The 22,815-nt window shown below is 38.2% G+C and overlaps 1 protein-coding gene across 2 annotated transcripts in view; it reads right to left on the bottom strand.

Annotated features, from left to right (window-relative positions):
- GOLIM4 (golgi integral membrane protein 4) overlaps positions 1 to 22,815 on the bottom strand; it is a 78,919-nt gene that overhangs the window by 13,422 nt on the left and 42,682 nt on the right. The window contains exons 2-11 of one of the 2 annotated variants that reach the window (XM_025377689.1): positions 19,455 to 19,529; positions 18,114 to 18,163; positions 16,254 to 16,307; positions 14,803 to 14,953; positions 12,847 to 12,929; positions 12,242 to 12,325; positions 8,274 to 8,432; positions 4,452 to 4,784; positions 1,698 to 1,981; positions 1,143 to 1,222 (exon numbers count right to left, since the gene is read on the bottom strand). In XM_025377689.1, the coding sequence (XP_025233474.1) occupies positions 1,143 to 1,222; positions 1,698 to 1,981; positions 4,452 to 4,784; positions 8,274 to 8,432; positions 12,242 to 12,325; positions 12,847 to 12,929; positions 14,803 to 14,953; positions 16,254 to 16,307; positions 18,114 to 18,163; positions 19,455 to 19,529 (1,353 nt within the window). The remainder of the gene's footprint in view (positions 1 to 1,142; positions 1,223 to 1,697; positions 1,982 to 4,451; positions 4,785 to 8,273; positions 8,433 to 12,241; positions 12,326 to 12,846; positions 12,930 to 14,802; positions 14,954 to 16,253; positions 16,308 to 18,113; positions 18,164 to 19,454; positions 19,530 to 22,815) is intronic. The other variant, XM_025377690.1, reaches the window with a different exon arrangement.

The raw sequence follows: 22,815 nt of genomic DNA, 5'->3' as shown, positions 1-22,815 counted from the left end.
ATGCAAGAAAACAACAACAATCAAAACTTTCTCAATAAAAAAAGCCCAGTTGATTGGACACTGCTGAAGAAATCAACTAATTTTGATAGTATCCGAGGAAATAGCTGGGCTCCAAAAGAAGAAATTGATAGTTTCAGGAAATGCAAGGAAGAACAACCCCATCTGTGGAGCTCAGAAACAAATATAGCCCATCACATATTTTCTGATACAGTACTGACGACGACTGCCACAGCAAAGAACAGCACACATTCATACTCAGACATTTACTTGCTGCTTTTTGAAAAAATATTTAGATAAAGAGAATTGTATGAGCACAAAAAGAGAAGAACAAAAGAAAGAGAAGAAAAAAAAAGCAAACTTCTTAAAACAATTAAGATAGAAGAGGAAAGTTTAAGTATATGCAGTGTACTAAGCCTAGAGAAAATAATGATACAAGGTAACTTACCATCAGGCTTCAAGTGCACAAAGGGGTTTACTACTTAGAGAAGAGGACAAACCATTCTCTAGTCTTACTGATATTGGAACAAAAAAGCTTAAAGTGCCACATAGGGGACACAAGGAAAACAATTTCTTGACTGTGTAAGGGCTGTAAAATATCACAACAGGCTATTAAGGGAGGTTGTATGTAATCACTTTCTTTTTGACTTTTTAGAAAAGGATACACATCTAAGTGTTAGTGGCGCCAAAGAGAAAGTTAGTTACATTCTGGTTCTACTATAACAGTAAGCAATATTTGATAAGTTATATATTAAGTGCTTACCATAAATGAAAGCTACTATTGACTGAATTTTAAAACATTTTAAGGCAATGACGTAAGGACTTCCAAGGTAAGGAGAAAATGTAGATGTTTCCCAAAGCATAATAATACTATAATAATTTGTCAGAAATATTATATTTAGTATATAAAAAGCTTAAACTACAGGCAAAATGACAGAGAGGAAACAGATTATCTTGAGCATTTTTCACTACCAGTGTGCACTGCTTAAGAGGATTAAGAAAAAGACACATGATTCACAAATCTCCTTTGCACTTACTCAGGTATGCATATAGCTCATTGATGTTATATAATATTGGCTCATTGGTAATACACAATGTTATCAAGTAATTTATTAAAATATTCATCATCTAAGAAGTCTCACCACCTCCTTCCTCTTCTTGGATTCCCTGGTCCTCTGCTCCCTGAACGATATCATTATCCATAGCATCATAATGAGCTTGCTGCCTACGAGAGACACAAACATGATAAATCCAGTGAGACAAATTCAGAGGCATAATTTGACATAGGTCATTTATCTTTAAAGACAGTAAAAAGCAAAATTTCTCAACATTTTTAAGAAGCCATAAAAACTTTTCAAACACCTCTTATGTATGCAATTAGGTAGAATAAAAATTCCAGATACACTTTCAAAAGGTATCTTAAAAAGACAAAATATCTTTTAATGATAAAATAAAATAAAGTTGGCACAAAGCCTGTAAGGCTATTTGGAGACCTAACCTACCACTTTTAAGCAGAAAAAAATATTATTTTTAAAATTAAATATTTGGTATTTAATTTTCAAGTAGCTGTCCTGCCTTGGCTATTTGAGTAATATGAGCCCCTTAACTTCATGAATCACAAATGCACAAAACTGTTTTGAATCTGCGTATGCAAACTGGAGCAGGGGCTGTCTTCGCTCACTGAGGAAGGGGAAGGCTACCGGAGCTGCTCTTGGTGCTGCGGCCGGCCCTCCTCAAGCTTGGCCTGCCTCTGCAGGGCCATCTCTCTGGCCAGCTGCTGCTGCTGCTGCTGCTGCTGTTGCTGCTGCTGCTGCTGTTCCTGCTGCCGTAATAAGTGCCCCTGCAGCCTCTGCTGGTGCAAAGCTTCCTGGTGTTCCCGCAGCCGCTGGGCCTCCTCCGCCTGCTGCACTGCCAGTCTCTGCTGTTCCAACTGCTCCTCATAGGGTGATCGGAATTTGATCATTGGCTTGGCTGAAGGGTACACCTGGGATGAAAAGGAATTGGTGCAGAGCAAGAGGGGTTACTTCCTCTGGGTTTTCTCTTCATTTGTTTCTCCTGACAAACTCGGGAGGCAGGGCTGGCTTATTAACGCCTATTTGTCAGGTGAACTGTGATTATACATAAAGTCCAAAAACTCCTATTTCCCAACTTTCTCTGAATCACCCTTGGCTTCTTTAGCAGCAGATGTTTCCAACTGCTGGTATTAAGGCAGATTTTCAATGTGCTCCCTTCTCAAATGGAACAGAAGGCACAACAGAAGATATCAGTTTCAAACTGTAAAATTTATGTTCACAAGGCTCTGATACAAACAAGTAGTTGGTAACTTTGGTAACTTCACGTTAACCGGGCAATCTGTGACCTGATGCTATGCCTACGGCTTTTTCCATGAACAGTTTAAGACTGAGGGATGCTAATTAACTCTAGTACTGTATATACCAATCCCAGGCAAAGCATAGCCAAAAAAAAAAAAAAAAGCCACAGTCCAGATTATAGTGGAAAAGCAGATATTCAACTTTTTTTCCAAAGAAACTAAGAATGGCTGAGAAGATGGTGCCTTCTGATAAAAGGGAAATCTGATAGAGCAATTCTTAAAACTCTGCTTCCCTGAGATACTATCTCACCCCAGTTATAATGGCTTTTATCAAAAAGGCAACAATGAATGCTAGTGAGGATGTGGAGAAAGGGGAACCCTCATACACTGTCGGTGAGAATGTAAATTAGTATAGCCAATATGAAAAGCAGTATGGAGGTTCCTCAAAAAGCTAAAAATAGAACCACCATATGATCCAGCAATCCTATTACTGGGCACATATCCAAAAGAAAGGAAATTGCTATATTGAGATACCTGCACTCTCAGGTTTATTGCAGCATTACTCACAATGGCTAAAACATGAAATCAACCTAAGCATACATCAACGGATGAATGGATAAAGAAAATGTGGTACATATGCACAGTCATAAAAAAGAATGAAATCCTGTCATATGCAGCGACATGGATGGAACTGGAGGTCATTATGTTAAATGAAAAAATCCAAGCACAGAAAGTCACATATTGCATGTTCTCATCCATGTGGGAGCTTAAAGAAAGGATCTTGATAAGACAGAGAGTGGATTGATGGTTACCAGAGTTGGGAAGGGGGATGAAGAGAGACTGATGAATGGTACAAACATAGTTAGAGAGAAGGAATAAGACCTAATGTTTGGTAGTTCAGTAGGGTGACTACGGTTAACAATAATCTATCTTATATTTCAAAATAGCTACAAGAGAAGAATTTGAATGTTCCCAAAATAAAAAAGAGATAAATGTTTGATGTGGTGGATATCCCAATTATCTAGATTTGATCACTATACATTATATGAATGTTTCAAAATATTGTACATACTCTGAAAATATATACACATGTCATGCATCAATAAAAAATGTCTGTATTCCATTGAGCTACTCCCCATCCTCACTGCCATACTCCAACTAACAAAAGCACACACAATTCTCACCAAAGCAAAGAAAGTTGAGGGCTGGAAAGCAAAGCTGGTGGGGAATTACTTCCCCTATTGGGGAAGGACACAAGACTGGAAGAAGCTTTCTGAGGTTAAGTTTGCAACTACCCAAGAGGGCAACTACAGAGGTCTTCACACCTGCTTAGCCTAAAGCCTCAAGCAGCTTGAAGTCTCAGAAAATCTGAGGCCAAATAAAACTTGAGTTATAAATAGAAGGTGATCAGCATCCATGTAAAGGCCAGGTAACTTACTATTGAGACTCAGTTTAGAGACAGTAAAAGAAAGGCATCTAGCTGCAATAAGTGTTGGTTTAAAAGAAGAAAGGGTAGAGTTTTCTTTTAAAGCATCATTTATAATAATCCTGGCCATTTTTTTTTTTTTAAGAAAGGGAAAAGTCTTACGTGTAAGTGGTGTGTCTAGTAAGGGATCCTGAGCAGAGGCTGTTTAGATATGCTTACCCAGTAGAATATCTCCAAGTAACAAAATCAGATTTTTGATAATTAAATAACCACCTTGAAGGTGAATGCAAAAGGCAACATACTGACAATAAATGAACAGAGAGAGGAGGACGCCTGATCATAGAAAATGAGACTTTTCTCTGCCTCAAGATGCTCAAGGCAAAATTTGGGTACAAACTGGGAAGGTGCTCCATTGGGTGCTCACCTGTTCTCCTCTATTAAGGTGATGTGAGAATGAATCTCTGACTGTATACAACTGACAAAAAGAAGAATGCACATGTACAACAGTTGTGCTCTCTGATCACCAACCACCTTTCCGAGGTATGCAAACAGCTCTGCTATTAACATTACAAGAGAAAATTTAAATATGAGCACACAATGTTTAGTAGAATCACTCACATTTTTATTTTAGAGATTGTGATATATTACCTTAACATGTAAAAATAACACCAGGTTTTCCATCCCAGTATACCACACCAGAAGCGGGTGACCTCATACCTCAGCACGCGCGTGGCCTTCCAGGAGGTTGGCTGCTTCTCGCTGCTCATGCTGCTCTTTCCACTCCCGATCCTGCTCCTCTGGTGATGGATCGTGTTCCTCCTCAAGATGTTCTGCCTGCCCGACCTGCTCCATTTCTTCCTCCTCCAGGGCCTTTCTGTGCTCCTCTTCTACCTGATGCTCCTCAGGCTCTCTGCGTTCCACTTCTTGTTGGACTGGTTCTGGGGGAGCCTGAAATTCTGTCTCCTTATGGGTGGTAGCATAGAGTTTTGTGTCTTCTGCTCTTCCAGGAATTGCTTCATGGTTCTGCCACACATCACTATTTCGAGACACCTAGGCCAAGCACATCACTGGGAATGACACTCTTCCATTTCAAAAGTAATGATGTAATTTCTTTATTTCCATGTCTATGGGGCATGCGGCTACAACATAAGAAGGTGTCTAGAAATATATACAGTCCTGGCTTTATGGCTGCAATGGAGTCACTTAATTTTCTTACTATGTAATCTCACTTATAAGATAGATAATATAAGCAAAGCTTCATCTGTGAAGAATACAGTAAATAACCTGGAAAATAAAACCTCCATGTAACCAATATCTCAGAAGTAAACTAATTCCTATTTTCCCTTAGAATAAAAAGCTTCAAGTGATGAAATGTTTACGTAATTTTCTTCAATGTAAATTTTGTTTTCAATAACTATTTGAAAAGAGAAGGGTAAGATAAAATTGAGGAGTTGGGTTTAGTTTTTATTAGTTTGGTTTACTAATTTAAAAAAGAATGCCATTACTAATGAACATCCATGTTAGTTCAACATAGTGCCTGTTAAACAAGACACAGTAAAATATTTTTAATGTATTAAAGTAGTAATTCTTCTTTGCAAACCAGCAGGAGTCTTTTGTAAATATTTGTATTGCTAATATTGAAAACCCTGAGGAGAAAAAAAAAAAAAAGAAATGTCTTTTCAGAATATCCCTCCTCTAAAACTAGTTGACTCAAATCAGTTCTCCCTATAAGTTTCAGCGATCTCTATATGATTTGCACTACCTAGAAAGTGAGGAAGAAAGAGAATAAAGTATCAACAGAAACAAATGTCACTCTTTTTTTTTTTCTCTTTAACCTTCAGGATCGGGGGGAAAAAAAAAAAAAAAAAAAAAACCTTCTTTGGTCAGATTGCTCTCCCAAAATTGAAACAAATGGTGAAACCCTATTCTTAAATTAGCAGAGATATAATTATCAAATGTGAGACACTGGACTGTATTAATAAACTGGGGAGAAAAGTCCTTTCTCAGACATTTGAGGACAACTGGAGTTGCACATTCTAGCGACATCCTCACATATCTGGCAAGTTTGACTTAATACTGTCCCAGCTTTACAGAAAAATATTTCTCTAAAGAGCTCTAAGTACTTTCAAACACTTGTCATTTATCTTCACAAGATCCTAGCAAGGAAGGTTACTGCAGATAACTTCTATCTCCATCTCAGAGTTGGAAAAACTGAAGCTCTGAGTCACTGGAAGATTAATCCAGTAAACTGGTAGTCTGACAAGAGCAGAGAATAGAACCAACTACCAGGCCAGTGATCTGGTCACGCTTTCTTTAGTCATTAACATAAGAGCCTGAGAAAGAACAAGAGTCCATGAGGATATTGAACCTGTCTGTTGAAGGAATACCCTGAACATCAATTTAATTATTACCATAACTTGGTGGAAAGTTTTCTCAGTCTTCTCTTTAATGTTAGAAACCACTTTGTGAGCCAAGGACATGAACAGACACTTTTCAAAAGAAGACACTGATATGGTTTGGCTGTGTCCCCACCCAAATCTCATCTTGAATTCCCACATGTTGTGGGAGGAACCCGGTTGGAGGTAACTCAGTCAATAGGGTCACGTCTTTCCCATGCTGCTCTCGCAATAGTGAATAAGTCTCACGAGATCTGACCATTTTAAAAAGAGGAGTTACCCTGCACAAGCTCGCTCTCTCTGCCTGCTGCCATCCATGTAAGATGGGACTTGCTCCTCCTTGCTTTCCACCATGATTGTGAGGCTTCCCCAGTCACATGGAACTGTAAGTCCAATTAAACTTCTTTCTTTCTTAAATTACCCAGTCTCAGGTATGTCTTTATCAGCAGCATGAAAACGGACTAACACAAACATATATGTGGCCAATAATCATATGAAAAAAAAAAAGTTCAACATCACTGATCATTAGAGAAATGCAAATCAAAACCACAATGAGATATTATCTCACACCAATCAGAAGAGCTATTATTAAAAAGTCAAAAATAACAGATTCTGGCAAGGTTATGAAGAAAAAGGAGTGCTAATACACTGTTGGTGGGAGTGTAAATTAGTTCAACCATCATGAAAGACAGTGTGGAGACTGCTCCAAGACCTAAAGATATAAATACCATTTGACTCAGCAATCCCATTACTGGGTATATGCCCAGAGGAATAGAAATCACTCTACTATAAAGACACATGCATGTGTATGTCCATTGCAACACTATTCACAGCAGTAAAGACATGGAATCAACCTAAATGCCCACCAATTATAGACTTCAATAAAGAAAAATGTGATACATATACACCATGGAATACTATCAGAGGTTGGAGGGTCTATCAGAGGGTGGAGGGAGAGGAACAGGAATATAATTAATGGGTACTAGGCTAAATAGCTGGGTGATAAAATAATCTTTACAACAAACTCCCATGACAGTTTACCTACATAACAAATCTGCTCACGCACCCCTGAACTTAAAAAATTTAAAAACAACCACTTTGTCAGAAAGATAATCATATTTGCCTTTTTTTTATTATAGATGATTGAAAAAAAAATTTGTAGAAATTAATGATAATGGTAACTACTTCTGATGTCTCAGTTATGAGATATTCTTAAGTAAGGCTTAATTTTTATAAAGAACAAGAATATAAAAAAGTGTAATACTTGACTAGCACTCATACTGGAGGAGTGTCAAACAGGTCATTTAATTCAAATTTTGACATGCTCTGTGTAGACCTAGCACTGCTCCAAGTTCAAATATATTACTAACTTTAATATTTGAGCGGGTTGACTATCACATAAAATCCTCATGATCATTTAACCTTCTCACCTTAACCCCCTCAAAATCCCCAACCTTGAAAAACTCAGATACTACAGCTCCTTGAAGACAAATAAACCTACATGAATAAAGACAAAGACATTAAAGTCTTTCTCAGAAAATACTAGCAGTGGCCGGGCGCGGTGGCTCACACCTGTAATCCCAGCACTTTGGGAGGCCGAGGCAGGCAGATCACCTGAGGTCAGGAGTTCAAGACCAGCCTGGCCAACATGGCAAAACCCCATCTCTACTAAAAATACAAAAATTAGCCAGGTATGGTGGTGGGCGCCTGTAATCCCAGCTACTCAGGAGGCTGAGGCAGGGAGAACTGCTTGAACCTGGGAGGCACAAGTTGCAGTGAGCCAAGATTGCACCACTGCACTCCAGCCTACGCGATGCAACAAGACTCCATCTAGGGGTAAAAAAAAAAAAAAAAAAAAAAAAGAAAACACTAGCAGCAGTTCTCAAAGTGTGCTACTCAGACCAGCTGAATCAGTTAGAAATGCAAATCTTTAGGCCTCACTCCAAATTAACTAAATCAGAAACTCTGGGCCTGGGGCCCAGTAATCTGTGTTGTATCAAGCCCTACTGACGATTCTGGTATACACCAAAATTTGAGAACTACTGCTCTCTGAGAAAAGCTGGCAATATTAAGAGCAGGTCCCCTCTTGGCAGCTTGACAGAGAAAGTGACCTAACCATAGATTACCAGTTCATGCCTCTTACCTCCTGTACCTCTCGGGTTGGCTTCTCCCTTGCTGTGTTGTAACCTTGTGGAGAATGTGCCACCTGGGTCACATTTTGCTGTTCTGCTGGATCAGGTTTTCGAAGGCTTGGAATCCTATTCAGAGTATCTTTCAGTTGTTTATATTCTGCAACTTGAGTCTGCATATAAATTGCACAATTGGATACAAATTGCACAATTTGAGGAGGGACTCTATGAATGCCCATTCATAGATGGGCATTTGGGTACACTGTAAAACTAGACAAAAATATTGTACCTAAATACAAGTTAGAAAAACAGGCAGATTGTTTCCATGCATTAACTATTCTTACTTGGGCATGTTAATCATTTTTGAGCACATGCAAATTAGAAATAGAGCTGAAGGAAACAGAAAAAATGTCTAAGACAGATGTTAGTTTCCCATACTACACTGAAGTCAGAACTTTTGTAAATAACTTACTAATATAAATATCACTATTAAAAGACCGCCATGTGATGTTTTATCATATTAAAAAATCCATTAAAAACTCACACAATAATAAAAATACAAGTGCAGATACTTTTTACCAATATGATCTGAGTAAAATCTTTCAGTAGAAAGGAGTCATAGGTTTAAAATAAATTTTAAATACAACCACACACATACACACACACACACACACACACACACGTATAAATTACTCAGGCCACCATTTTCCCCCTCAGTTAATTCGTGCTCAGATAGAATCCCTTATTTGCCAGAATGTTTCCTACACTGTGCTCAGTGGTTTCTGGAAAACAGTGGCACAGCTGTGATACAGACTGGATTTTTATCCTCGATTCTGAATGATCTTTTCTTCTAAAGTGACAAAGGTACTAACATAGGTATAGGACTAGAATCTGCTCATACAGCTGCATCTGTGTGTATATGGGGTGGGATGTGTGGATATCTGTGTAATATTTTTAATACAAGGAGCTAGAAAATTAGAAAAAAATAAATTAATTAACAAAATCAAGAGACACTGTGTATACTTTGCTCATTTATACACCAATACTGTTATCCTGAAAACAAATATCATGTGTGTAAACAGGCATATAAACACACGCAGAGAACACAGAAGTCTTTTTCTCAACAAGCTTCCCAGACAGGGCCACCTCCTCAGTGTGCGGGGCACAGCAGGTGAGTGGGGCCAGAACCCACCAGCATTCCTGCTGCCATGGCTATGCAGCATGGCACACTGCTCTTCCACCCTGACAGAGGTGCTTTTTTGCTTTTTTCTAATGTACACTAGGGTAATGAAGTCTGCTTGCTAAATAATTCCCAGGGCACTGCCTTTTAATAATTTTGTACAAAACTGCACCATATGACTAGCAATGGCTTTTATCTGAGAAATCTAAATATTTGCAAACCAACTTTCGTGGTAAAAAATAAATGACATCCACATAGCAATGCTTTTAATATTTTAAGATAAATATGGAGCAATACACAAAACTTAATTCTACTCCTTCTTTCTCCTAGATACATAATCTTTGAAGGCAGTAATTGTGTGTTGCACAATTAGGGACCATATTAAAAATGTAGGCTCCTGGTCCCCTACTCTTGAAATTATAATTCAACAGGTCTAGGGCAAAGCCCAGGTACCTGTGATGCAGGAAGTCTCAAAAAATACCACTTAAGAGTTGAGCGTGATTTCAAAGTCAGGATAACCTGAACTTCAGCCTCGGTTCTGGTCATTGATTTTGGGCCGCTACTTTACTTCCCTTTTCATCTCAGTTTATTTAGTTATAAAAGGGTACAATATTATATAACTCACAAGGTTGTGAGGATTAAATAAAATGCTCAACTACATTTAAAAATCAAGTTGTCAAGGCAGAATCTCCTAAGATGATTTACATGAGAAATGCAGGTGCCTGAAACAGCATTTGTTTTTTTAAGGAGATTTGGGGTAAGTCTTAATACGGTGTTACAGACGGAATGTTTGTGTCCTCTCAAAATTCATATGTTAAAATCCAAAGCTCCAATGTGATGGATCAGGAGGCAGGGCCTTTGGGAGGTAATGAGGTCACAAGGGTGAAGCCCTCCAGAATGGGATTAGAGCCCTTGTAAAGGGATCCAGGAGAGTTTTCTTGGTCTACTTTCTGCCATGTGAAGGTACAAGGAGAATTCAACAGTCTGCAACCTGGAAGAAGAGGGCCCTCACCAGAGTCTGACCATGCTGGCACCCTGATCTAGGACTTCCAGCCTCCAGAACTGTGAGAAATACATTTCCACAGTTTATAAGCCAACCAGTCTAGGGTGTTTTGTTATAGCAGTCCCAAGTGACTAACACATATGACTCTAATTAAGGATTGCACCTAGTTCTGACACCTTTTTTTAAGGCAGGACAAACCTTCAGCATTCTCCCAAAAACAGATATGTCAATAAATAGAATATTATAACCATAGGTTAAGTTACAAAGGAATTTTTTTTTTTTTTTTTTGAGATGGAGTCTTGCTCTGTCACCCAGGCTGGAGCACAGTGGCGCAATCTCGGCTCACTGCAGCCTCTGCCCCGCTGGGTTCCAGTGACTCTGTCTCAGCCTCCTGGGTAGCTGAGATTACAGGCGCACACCACCATGCCTGGCTAATTTTTGTATTTTTAGTAGAGACGGGGTTTCACCATGTTGGCCAGGCTGGTCTCAAACTCCTGACCTCAGGTGATCTGCCCGCCTCAGCCTCCCAAAGTGCTGGGATTACACGCATGAGCCACCGTGCCCGGCCAAATTTTTTTTTTCTATTATAAAACCCTGTCAGTAATATTGTCAGGGTGCTACTCCAGAATTTGGTTTTGGTCATCAAATAAATGATTTTACTTATCTTTTTATGGATTTTCAAATTGTTGCTCAGTCTAACATTCATGGCCATTACAGCACACAGAGCACTCAAATCAGTTTGTCACATTTATAGTAAGAAGAACAGCCTATATAAAATAACACTTGACAAAATTTTTTATAAAAAAGATGTGAAATGAAATGATCCCTGATGTCAATTTCATTTATACACATGTAAAAAAATCACTACACAACTACAGGTTAGGAGGAGATACCTAATCAATGACTGTCTAGAAAAGGAATCTCACAAACACAGATGCTACAGCCTCTGAGATGGGTCAGGGACAGAAAATTGTACCTTTTAATAATTTTATAAAGACAAGAAAACCAACATGGGTTTCCTGATGAGCACAGATAGTTTACCTTTGCTCTTTTATCATAATTCCTCCAGTAGGAATAAAAGTGAAGATCTAGTTTACAGCAGCAACTAAACTAGCCATTCCTGTTTCCTTGCTTCTACTAGAAAGCCGCATAACACTTAGCATGAAATGGCTTTAATAAGCTCTCCAACACTTGTATTTGTTCCCCTGTTCATTCAGTAAATATATATGGAGGGCCCGCCTTGTGCCAGGGGGCTGTTCTAGGTTTGAACAAATGGAGCTTATGACTCTTGTTTTTCCTTCTCTGTTGACTCTTCTTCTTTTCTGTAATTTGACCGACAACACATAAGCCTCGTTCCAAAAGGAGGGTGTGCAGGCTAGAATGCTGGGAGCAAGGCAGACACAGAAGAAAAAGTCTGACAACAGTTTATTTCGGTAGCTAGCAGCATAAAATCCTACAGATACAACACCAAGAGTCAACACAGATCAGATAGTTGCAAAAGACCATATATGTGAGATCATTTCTGTGATTTAAACAAGTATGAGACGACTGCACGTAGGGACTGGAGTGAAAAGAAATGATCATAAATGTACTGCACAACCAGTGCAAAAAATAATCAAAAGTTTATTTAATGTTTTATTAACTGAACTTTGAAAGCATGCATGGTTCTCAGGATTAGGATAGCTCTGTCCTAAGGAACTCACTGAAGATTGGCTTGTAAGAGACTACATGCATAAAGGAATTGAGAAATGTTAAGCAGACTTGTAAAAAGAACCCACAGAGGCTGCTACCCTTCTAACCTGTGCAGCAGCTAGTGCACTCTTGTGGTCTTCCAAAGTCACTACAAGTTGTTCATGCTCCGAGAGTAAATTCTTATGTTGTTGCTACACAAAAAAGAATTTTACATGTTGAGCTTTAACATTCTATGACAAATTCTTCTTTGGCTGATCGTGATATGGCTACCCAAACGTTACTTGCTTATTTATTTGTTGTTGTAGTAGCATGTGTTAAGTTTAAAAATCATTGTAGAGAGAACACCACACTTTATGTAGTATTCCAAAATCTAAAATGTGCTACCCAAATACCATAATTATTTATTTATAATTAAATCAAAACCAAAGAAACAAACCTCTCATTATTAGTAAACTTTTATAAATAAAAAGCTTATTAAAATGTAACTATTTAGCATGATAATAATTTCAGTATTAATGAGAACATTTAGATTTTCAGAACATCTTTTAGCTTACAATGCTGAAGTGGTAAAAATATTAGGTACACTCTAGTTAATGCAAAGCCCACAACAACAACGTGGATTTGTAAAGCAGGCCAATTAGGGAATGACTTTTAAAGTCATTCTACCAAGTACAGCAGACAAACACTAAATACTGAAACGTTTGGCTTTTACCTTGACATCTTGAAGCTGTGCATGTATGTCTTGGTGTGCTTTCCTTAGTTGTCTATTCTCTTCTCTCAAATTGTATACAGTTTCTATTTTAGAAAAAGAAGGATCACACATAAAGTCTTGAAACTTCCAGGATTCTGTTTCTATTATTTTCATATCTAAAGCCACCTATAACTTATTTTAGAATTTACTTTGAACTCAGACAACATAATATTCAAAATCAACAAAAATTGTATTGGGATGTAGCATGTTTTTATCTGGACATCTCAATCCATTCTGGTTCAGTACTTTAAATGCTTTTAAGTAACTTCTGCATTACAGACAAAAGATAAGGAATTTTCGTTACCTAGGAATTAAATATGAGATGTTTAAGTTAATAAGCAAACCCTTAGGAATAAAATGTAATGGGTGGGTGTATTCAGATTTGAATCTCTTCACAAATTAAAAACAAACCTTCAGCATTTCAGTCAAATTTTTTAAAGTAATTTAAAATTTTAAAGATACATAAAAATAATCAGAAAGCATAGACCCTTAACCCTTTGTAGTACTGCCTCATGACTAACTCCTGCATGTCTTTTTGTTGTAACTTACTTCTTTTGAAATGCTTATAGAGAAACGTGCAAAAAACGTATAGAGTGGTCCTAAGGACTCAACACCCAGCTTCCCATCATGATGACATCTTATATAAATATAGTACATTACCAAAACCAGGAAACTGGGTCACTACAATGAACTAAACTACAAACATTATTTGGACGTGACCACTGTTTTTGCATGCACCATACGCCTCTGAAAACCAATTATCTCACTTTTAACTCATTTAGCACCCTTTTTTTTTTTTTTTTTTTTTTTTTTTGACAGTCTCTCTCTGTCGCCCAGGTCAGAGTGCAGTGCAATGCCCCAGCAATGTATTTAATTTTAGTGCAATCTTGGCTCACTGAAAGAACCTCCATCTCCTGGGTTCAAACGAATTCTCCTGCCTTGGCCTCCCAAATAGCTGAGATTACAGGCATGCGCCACCATGCCTGGCTAATTTTTGTATTTTTAGTAGAGACGGAGTTTTGTCATGTTGGCCAGGCTGGTCTTTAACTCCTGACCTCAAGTGATCTGCCCGCCTAAGTGCTAGGATTACGGGCGTGAGCCACCGTGCCCAGTAGAAAGTGGGGAAGACGACGTGTGTCTTGTGATTAATCTGGAGTTCACCTAAATATTTCATTGTAGAATGCACTGGTTTCTTTCTCCAGGACTCACATGCACTCAGAAAAGTGATATATTTTGTTCCATATTACTATGAAAATATCTGACACAGATGTTGATGGGTAGCAAATTTATGAGCAACGATTCTAGATGCTTTATGTAAATTATTTCTCACACCAGTTCCACAAGGTTGATATTTTTATGATTATCCCAGTTTTACAGGTAAGACAATGAAGCCCACAGTTGTCACACAACCTAACCCATGGTCACACAGCTAGTAAAGAAGCCAAGATTCACCTGTGCAGTCTGACTGTAGAACCTGAGCTTTTTTCAGTTACTATTGGCAATCAACAGTAAGTCTCTGCTCCCTTGGAGATTTTTGGAAATATATGGAGCAAGTTTTGATTGTGGCAGTAACTGAGAAACATTATAGCATTTAGTGGGTAAGGATCAGAGATGCTATATGTCTCACAACTCAGTTAAGAGAAAAATTGTCTTACTCAACAGGGCCACGTGCCCCACTGAGATACAACAGAATAATCTACGATATAACAGAATACACTACATAGTCTATTCTGTTTCCCTAAACAAACCCAAATAGATGAAGACACATGTGAAATGTTACAAAGAAAAAGTGGCTGATAAAGGACCACATGATAAATGTATATCAATCACCACTCAAAACAACAGTCTACAGTTGCACTGAAACATTAATATCAGTACTTATGTAGAGATAAACTAGCTAATTAGATTTCCAAATACCTTTTAGCTTAGAAAGTTCTTGTTCTTTTTCTTGCTGCAGCTGCAAGTATTTTTGCTTATGGTCATTAAATGTTCTACTGAAGTCTTCCCCTTGTTTGCGATGTTCCTCTTCCAAGTCACTGTGCTGTTTCTTTAGCTCCTCGTGTTGGCTCTGCAAAGATGAAAACTTGAGTAGAAATATACATTCTCTGAAGTATATGAGAGTTTATTTCTTGACAGCACAGTAAACAAAAACAAATGAAAGCAAGAAAGCATGAACAAATGAAGAAATAGGCTTCGTTTTTCTCAAGTTGCTTTAATTTGTGCAGCTTCCCTCCATTTACCCTGGATTTCAAATGAACAGTTGGGATCACAGCCAAAGATAATTTTCCTCTTAATTTTTAAGAAGTTAGCATGAGAGATGGAAAAGGGAAAAATGTGGGAAAATTCCCAGGGACAAAAATTACTGTGGAAACAAGGTAAGGCTAATGGCAAAATTATCCCTCCCTGGGTATTATGGATTTCCTCTTTTGATCTGATGTTTTCCCAGCAATGCCTTTAATTTTTCTTCTTTGGTATTTCAGCCTTTCTGGTAACTCAGTTTAAAAGAGAGAGAGTAAATGAGACTTTTCCCTTTGGAAATAGTAATCAACTGTTTAGAGAATTGACTTTTATTTACCTTATTTCTGATTATAATCCTACAATGTAATCATGATCCAGATAAACGCTACAGTCTCCAAGTGCTTAATGTGAAAGCATGCTTTGCTTTAATTCATTTACTGCTCTCTTGATAATAAGAAAAGATTCCGGTTTCAATAAAAAGTGCATGCCCTACCGATATTAGAGGGAAAGATAAGAGCAAACAGAGAGCGAGGCGGAGGCATGGTGGGGTGGAGATGCTGGCATGATCTGCATGCTGCGAAGGGCATAACTGCACGCTGCCTGTCTCTTCCAGCTTGACAGAAACAATGATTCTCTTCCTGACACACAATAATGAGTTTTACTCAAGGACCAAGGAAGGAGAATCTTTAAATAATAAATTATGTTCCCGTGGTAAGTAAAAGGACATTTATTAAATATTAGTAACAAAAAGGAAGCATTTTAATAGTTCTACAGCCTCCAGTCTGTGTAAGATAAAAGAAAATGTCTAAGGAAAACCACTGTGAGAAAGTAAATGAACATAAAACCCTAATGGATAGAGAGAAGAAGAAAATTGAAAATGAGGTAACCGAGAGCCTGATTTATAAGAAAATATGTAATAATTTTAAAATGTTCTACGTAATCGAGTGATAAATATGATGAGCCATTACAACTATATACAATTTTTAGCCAAATATGATTTTAATATGCCACATTACAATACAAATCAACTTCTGTAAACTTTATCTTTAATCACTTTAAAGGCCAATAGTCAGTTCAAGTATTAGTTAATCCTTTCTTTTATTCATAAATAACAACTTTAGATTACTCACTTTCAACATCTGATGTTGGACATTCAGTGCACTGTACCTGCTATTGGAATCTTGCTGTAAATAAAAAAAAAGAAAGCACAAAGATAAATATGGCTCTCTTGTTAAACACAGCTTAAAGTACTTTAAAATATAACTTCATTTATTTCACTTGCCTACAGTAAAATGAATTCTACACTTGAACCAAGATGTCGCTGGAGCCATCGATTTAACAGAGAAATGAAGTTTTAACATTCCCCTTAGTTTGCTAGATTTTAGAATAAAAAAGCAGGATATGAAATCATAAAACGGTAGCTTGACAGAGCCCTTAGAGATGATTTCCTTCCACTTTCATATTCAGAAGAACTGGAGCCCAGACACACAAACTTGTCCTGAGACACAGAGTCACCGAGTCACCGCGCAGGGCTACTATATGTGCTGGGTGCTTGAGGTAAGAGGGAAGAAGAAATAAACCAATGAGGAGTGGGCCTCACAAGCTGAGCATGCCTTTAAGGGGGAAGAGAAAAGGCACTGTCTTACCCTGAACTTCAGCGGGTAAGAAATTCTACATACATGATTTTACCCCAGTGAGGCTCTATTTTACAGAGTGAGAAACTGAGTAAAGATTAGGAACCCGCCAAGAGCAAACATTTCATCAAGTAGCAGACCTAGGATTGAAACTTGAGCCTAAGTCTCTGGCTTAACTACATGTCCTGAGCTCCAGGTTCTAGGAGTATATCTTTGTGTTCCTGAAGGGCATCTTCACATATGGACCCGATAGTCCTGGGTAGCCATAACCAGTCAGTATGCAAAAGACACCTGATTGTTTTCCCTCCCTATGCTATGTTGTTTATGTTTAGGTACCATATCCCTCACTTTACCCTGCCAGCACAAGTATACACTCATGCCATTTTTTCATATTTTTATAACTTCTAAAATGAACTGCATTTTTGCTACCTCACTTTACTGCTTTAATTTGTAAGGAAATTACAAGTGCACACAGTTTTGGTTAGTGCTTTTAAAAGCAAGTAAGAGTTGAAAGCTGATGGCCTCCTGGGCTACCAAAGGAAGTGACTCTTCTCAGTTTTTTTATTTTGAGATAGGGTCTGGCCTGTTGCCCAGGCTGGAGTACAGTGGTGGGATCGTAGCTCATTGAAGTTTTAAACTCCTAAGCTCAAGTGATCTTCTGCCTCAGCTCTCAAGTAGCTGGGAATAGAGGCATGTGTACCATCACGTCCAACTAATATTTTGTACTTTGAAGTCTTGCTATTTTGCACAGGCTGGTCTCAAACTCCTGATCTCAGGCAATCCCCTTCCTCAGCCTCCCAAAGTTTCGGGATTACAGAAGTGAGCCAACTCGCTTGGCTTCTTCTTAGTTTTAATACCCCAAAATATCAATGTTTTTCAATTAATGCTTATATACTTTTCTCAGAGTAAGAAAAAGACTATCTTTTACCCAGTTAATTTGGACTTTAAAATATTTTTAAATGCCAATATCATTCATCCCTTCACCCATTCCACAAACGTTCTTAAACGCAAACTCTAGGCCAGGTCCTGTGTTGGATGCTACACATGTGAAGGCAAACTGAAATAAATCTTATATTCTATAAAAAAGAGAGACTGCAAATAAATGAAATAATCTTCTTTTTATAGTTGAACATTAAGGTTAATCCCAGTTTATCCCTATTATCAATAATGTGATAAGTAAAGGTAAGTTTTAAAACAATTTTTAAAGTCAGCCAAAAAATACAAATAAATAAAAAGTATGTCAGTCCGATAACCCCAAGGATCAACAAAGTAAAAGAGTTTGCAACTATATTTCTCTCTCTTTCAAGTTTTATGAAAACAAATTAAGGAAAACAACAAAAAACCCCCAAAACTTACCCTTCCTTTATTTAACGTTTCTTGTGCTTCTAACTTATAAACAAGAAAATCTAGAAAATACAAGATGGAAAAAAACAGTGATAATTCACTATACAGATTCTAAACATCTAAAGAAATAAAGGCAAATTTTACTCAGGCTTGCAAAAGTGTTTTAGGTTTAAAACAATCTACTTGGTGATTTACATACTTTATTTTGGCTCTCACTGGTTTAGAAAGAATTGCAAAAAACATACATCTTCCTCTTTACCTTACAGCTGTAAATCTTGCATCCACAAAATCCAAATTATAGCCAATAGATTAAAAGTGCTTTTAAAATATCTCTGTGATAACTCTCCTTGAAATTTAGGAGGGAAAAAATGGAGCACATCTGAAGACAGAGGTGATTTATCGCTATCCACTAGATGGCACACTAAAATCATTCAGTTCCTGAAAACAGACATCAAGCCAGCCAAGCCATCTTTAATGCTTTGAAAACTTTATTATCCACTAGATGGCTCTATAAAATCACTCTGCATTTGAAGACAAGGAGAATCCAAACCTTATCAAAACATTTTAATGATGTTGAATTTCTATTCTTCACACAGGCTCAATCCAAGTAAAAGGTCCTAACCAATACTGCCCCTCCTCTGCTATCCTCTTCCTTCCCACCAAGGTAGGCAGACAGAATACTTCACTTAAATTTCAAGACGTATCATAAAACATGAATAAATAAATATCAGAATGCAGATAACTTCAAATCATCAGCTGTATAAGGCCTGTGTTTTATGGAAAAATTCTGATTAAAAACTGACAGCATTGCCTAGTGGCTGACCTAAATGTTAACTTTCAAACTGAATCAAGTGATGTGTCAATAAAAACTTTCACAAGGTAAAAAACAGGTGCATAACTTAAAATATAATGGACAATGGCATCAATTCATTATGGTATACATACATGCGTGTGTGTATAAAATTTGTCATATTCTGGACAATGCATGCTGTTAATTTCCCCCGCCCCCCGCCCCCTGGATATCTGTGGACAGAAGTTCCAGGTGTAAGTAATAGACCTGTTTAATACTCAGATGAAAAATTATGTTATTCCTGAAATAATAAGTATAACCAATATATGAGCTATCACATGGTGGCATAAACTGAATAGAATATTCTAAATCCAATCCTGTATAAGGATTATTGCACAATGCATAACATATTACTTGACATGTTTTTCTCTGTCCACCTATCTGACTTTGGGTTGATTTGAGAAATATCTTAGCCAAAAAAAAAAAAAAAATAGTAAACCAAGTATATGATACGTCAAAGAAGAGTACTGGAAAAACAGAGCACGAAGTATTTATTTACTTACCTTCTTTTGCTTTTTTATGTTCAAGTCTTTCCTTTTGCAAGGATTTCTCTAATCTTGATCTGTGTTCATAAACAACTGGAAAAAAAAGAGTTAAAGTTTTTGTCTTCAAAGAATTAGAAATTTAAAAGTAAAATTAACATCAATTTCTACAACAGGAAGAAAATGGTGTAGAGTCCTTACACAATTTAAATAAAAACATCTGTATTTTAAGTTCCCCTTTCCAGGTAAAGAACAGACATACTAATAGGCATAATTCTGGGCTGACTCCCATCCAGCCTGCCCTTTTCTAAAGCCAGTACTCTGAATGATGCTTCCTCCTTCTTTGCCTGCTCCCTTTCCTTCTAGGCCTCCTAAATGCAAGTGTCTGTTTGAGATTTTTTTTTTCCTGTCTTCCTGGGCAACCCTGTTCAATCTCATGACTTTCAATCATCATCTGCACAGCAGTTACCCCTCCATCTATACTTCCACCTCTGGCTTCTCTCTCAGACCCTAGAAGCGTATTTTCTCCTAAATATTCCCTAAGGACTACAAAGTCAACATGATCTGCATCTGAATTAAGGCTGTCTGGATCCATAAGGAGACCTCAGCAGCATACCACTGGGATGAAACAGGAGCTGTATCTTCTTCCTCCTCCCACGTCAAGGAAAACAGACTAGAGAAGCACAGAAACAGAGAAGGGAGGGACCCTCCAAAGAATTTATAAAAGGGTCCACAAAAGAACCAGTCAGGTTCACCATCAGCCACAGCCAGAAGAACCCACGCAAACCGACGTTCAGTTCTGTAAGACCTTTCTGCCCTTTATCCTTCCTCCCCACCCAGTCTACTCTGAAGAATCCAGAGTTGCCTGGTGAGAAGGGATGAAGAGTAGATGTGTTCAGGAGAGAACTGGGGAGAAGAGGCCTACCACAACTCTCCTTCCCACTGCAGGCTCCACACCTACAGCAAGCTGGACGGGAGGGAGAAGCCTTACCTTTGAATGAACTGTCCTGGACTAGACCAGGCAGAACAATTAATGAACCAAGACTGTGTGTTTACGAATACAAGTTTCGAACTATTTTTTGCTTTTAATCTGAGAGAAGTTAGTGAAGCAAACAAGTTTGTCTAAGATTTCATCCAGGAACAGAAAACTCAGCTCCACAGAATGGTTTGAATAGGCACTGAAGGAGAGGAGAACGGAGTAAATTAAAATTCTGATCTACCCTTTGAATCCTGTTTGTTCAGCATTATGATCAAATATGATCTCATTCTTGGCAAGCTAAGCCAAACGTGTTACTCCATTCTTTGGCCAGTTACAAGTTCCCCATGACTACATACAATTTAAGCATCAATCACTGGTTGACCATATAACAATTCACAGAACAGCCCCAACACTACCGGCTGCTGCCAAAGTCATCAGGGTCCCAGAACACTCCCTTTCGCCATCCCTGCAACAACCCCTTGCTGCTTAAGGGATTGCCTCTCTTCTTGCCCTTTCTCCATTGCTATGGTGGCCAACAACCAACTACCACTGTTCTCCTTCCAGGCTGGCCATTATCTCCTGAGTTCTACACCTTCTCCCCATACTGTGTCTTTCCTTGTCATCCCATATAAAACTTCCATTCTCAGGACTCCATCTATTATCATCATAGGCCCTACCTCTATTCACACCTCTGCTAACATCTCCGGCTCTAACTCCTAGAATGCCTGTGACCACTCAAATTGGTATGGTGTGGTCCTCTGATGACATGCCTACCTCAATCTCAACTTTCCCCTCATCCATAGGCTGTCATTGCAATAATCCTTGCCTCATCCCCTTCCTCTACCAGATAATCCTTCTCCCCTGCATTATTATTATAAAGGAATTCAATATAACTCTGTATTTATGGCATCTCTACTATGTATCTGGACAGAAGTGTAAAACTGGGCTAAAAGTAGTTGTGTTCCAAAATGTTTGGTTGCGAGTCCACTGCTAAGTAGTAGTATTTTTTCAAACATATACATGTATGGAATATAAGCCCCTTGGACAATCATTAAAATCCTTTCAAAACTAAGAGGTTCCTTGGATTACAACTAATAGCCCTATCTTAAATTAAGTTTGGAATAAAAAAGGGAGAGCGTAAGATTAGCCCTATAGAACATCACAAAGCCAAGCCCTGGACTGCGCACTCACAGTCTTTGAGAATTTCCTTGAGGTGGGGGAGACATATAGAGAAAGAGCTAAATTACAATACTATCATGATAAAACAGAGGCAAGAATCCTGGCTAACACGGTGAAACCCCGTCTCTATTAAGAAATACAAAAAACTAGCCGGGCGAGGTGGCGGGCGCCTGTAGTCCCAGCTACTCGGGAGGCTGAGGCCGGAGAATGGCGTGAACCCGGGAGGCGGAGCTTGCAGTGAGCTGAGATCCGGCCACTGCACTCCAGCCTGGGTGACAGAGCGAGACTCCGTCTCAAAAAAAAAAAAAAAAAAAAAGAATAGGATGCTTAGGAACACGTAAGTTCCCCAGCTGGAAGGAAAAACACTCCCTTTACCGCCAATCCACTGGCCAAAGTTCTCACAGTCTGGGTAGAAAGTTATAAAGGCATAAATATGCCAGTTAAAATATTGCACTAATGGACATATTATAGACTGAATTTCAGCAATCATGCAAAGTTTTCAAAGAAAGGAACAGGTGAACTATCCAAGATCCTAAAGCAGCAAGTCCCCAGTATAGGCGGAAATAATTCTAACCTAGCAACACCTGTAATAATAATAAAACCCAGCAGCACAGTCAAGAAAAACAGACAAGGCAGACTGTTCATTACCCACCCCAGTCACCTCAGACTAAATGTTAAACATTATTGTAGAAGGTTAAAGATAGAGGGGAAAAAAGCTGAATTTGCAAATTACAATCTGGTGGAATTGTTGTTTACTCAATAAAATGCAGCAGCAATCAAGGTAAACTCACTTTTACAAACTTAATATTGTGTGGTACCAGATAATCAGGTAATAATTATCTTTGGCTTAGGAAGGATAGAACTCATCAGCATGATTTCATCTTCAGTAAGAGAATGGAGGCTCTGCTAGATGAAACCAAGTAGAGAGGGAGTGTGGGGGATATGGGTGAAGAGTGCTGGGTGCAGGATGGTATTCCATTCTTTATTCTCTTACCTGGGATTCAGTTGGAAAGATAATGCCCCGACAGCTGGCCCAAAGTACCCATTTATCAAATTGAATCATACAACTGTCTTTGACAGTTCCACACTAAATGGAAATTTACACATTCAACATATTAACAGCAGTGTGTCTCAAGAGCCAGGAGATCCTAGGACACAGTTATAAACTTTCATAAATAACCTCAATAAATCCTATAAAATGTCCACAGAAAGGCAAGTGTGTTT

Source organism: Theropithecus gelada, chromosome 2 (assembly GCF_003255815.1).
Source record: "Theropithecus gelada isolate Dixy chromosome 2, Tgel_1.0, whole genome shotgun sequence".
In the NCBI taxonomy this organism is placed as follows: domain Eukaryota; kingdom Metazoa; phylum Chordata; class Mammalia; order Primates; family Cercopithecidae; genus Theropithecus; species Theropithecus gelada.
This window is presented reverse-complemented; position numbering and strand designations above follow the sequence as displayed.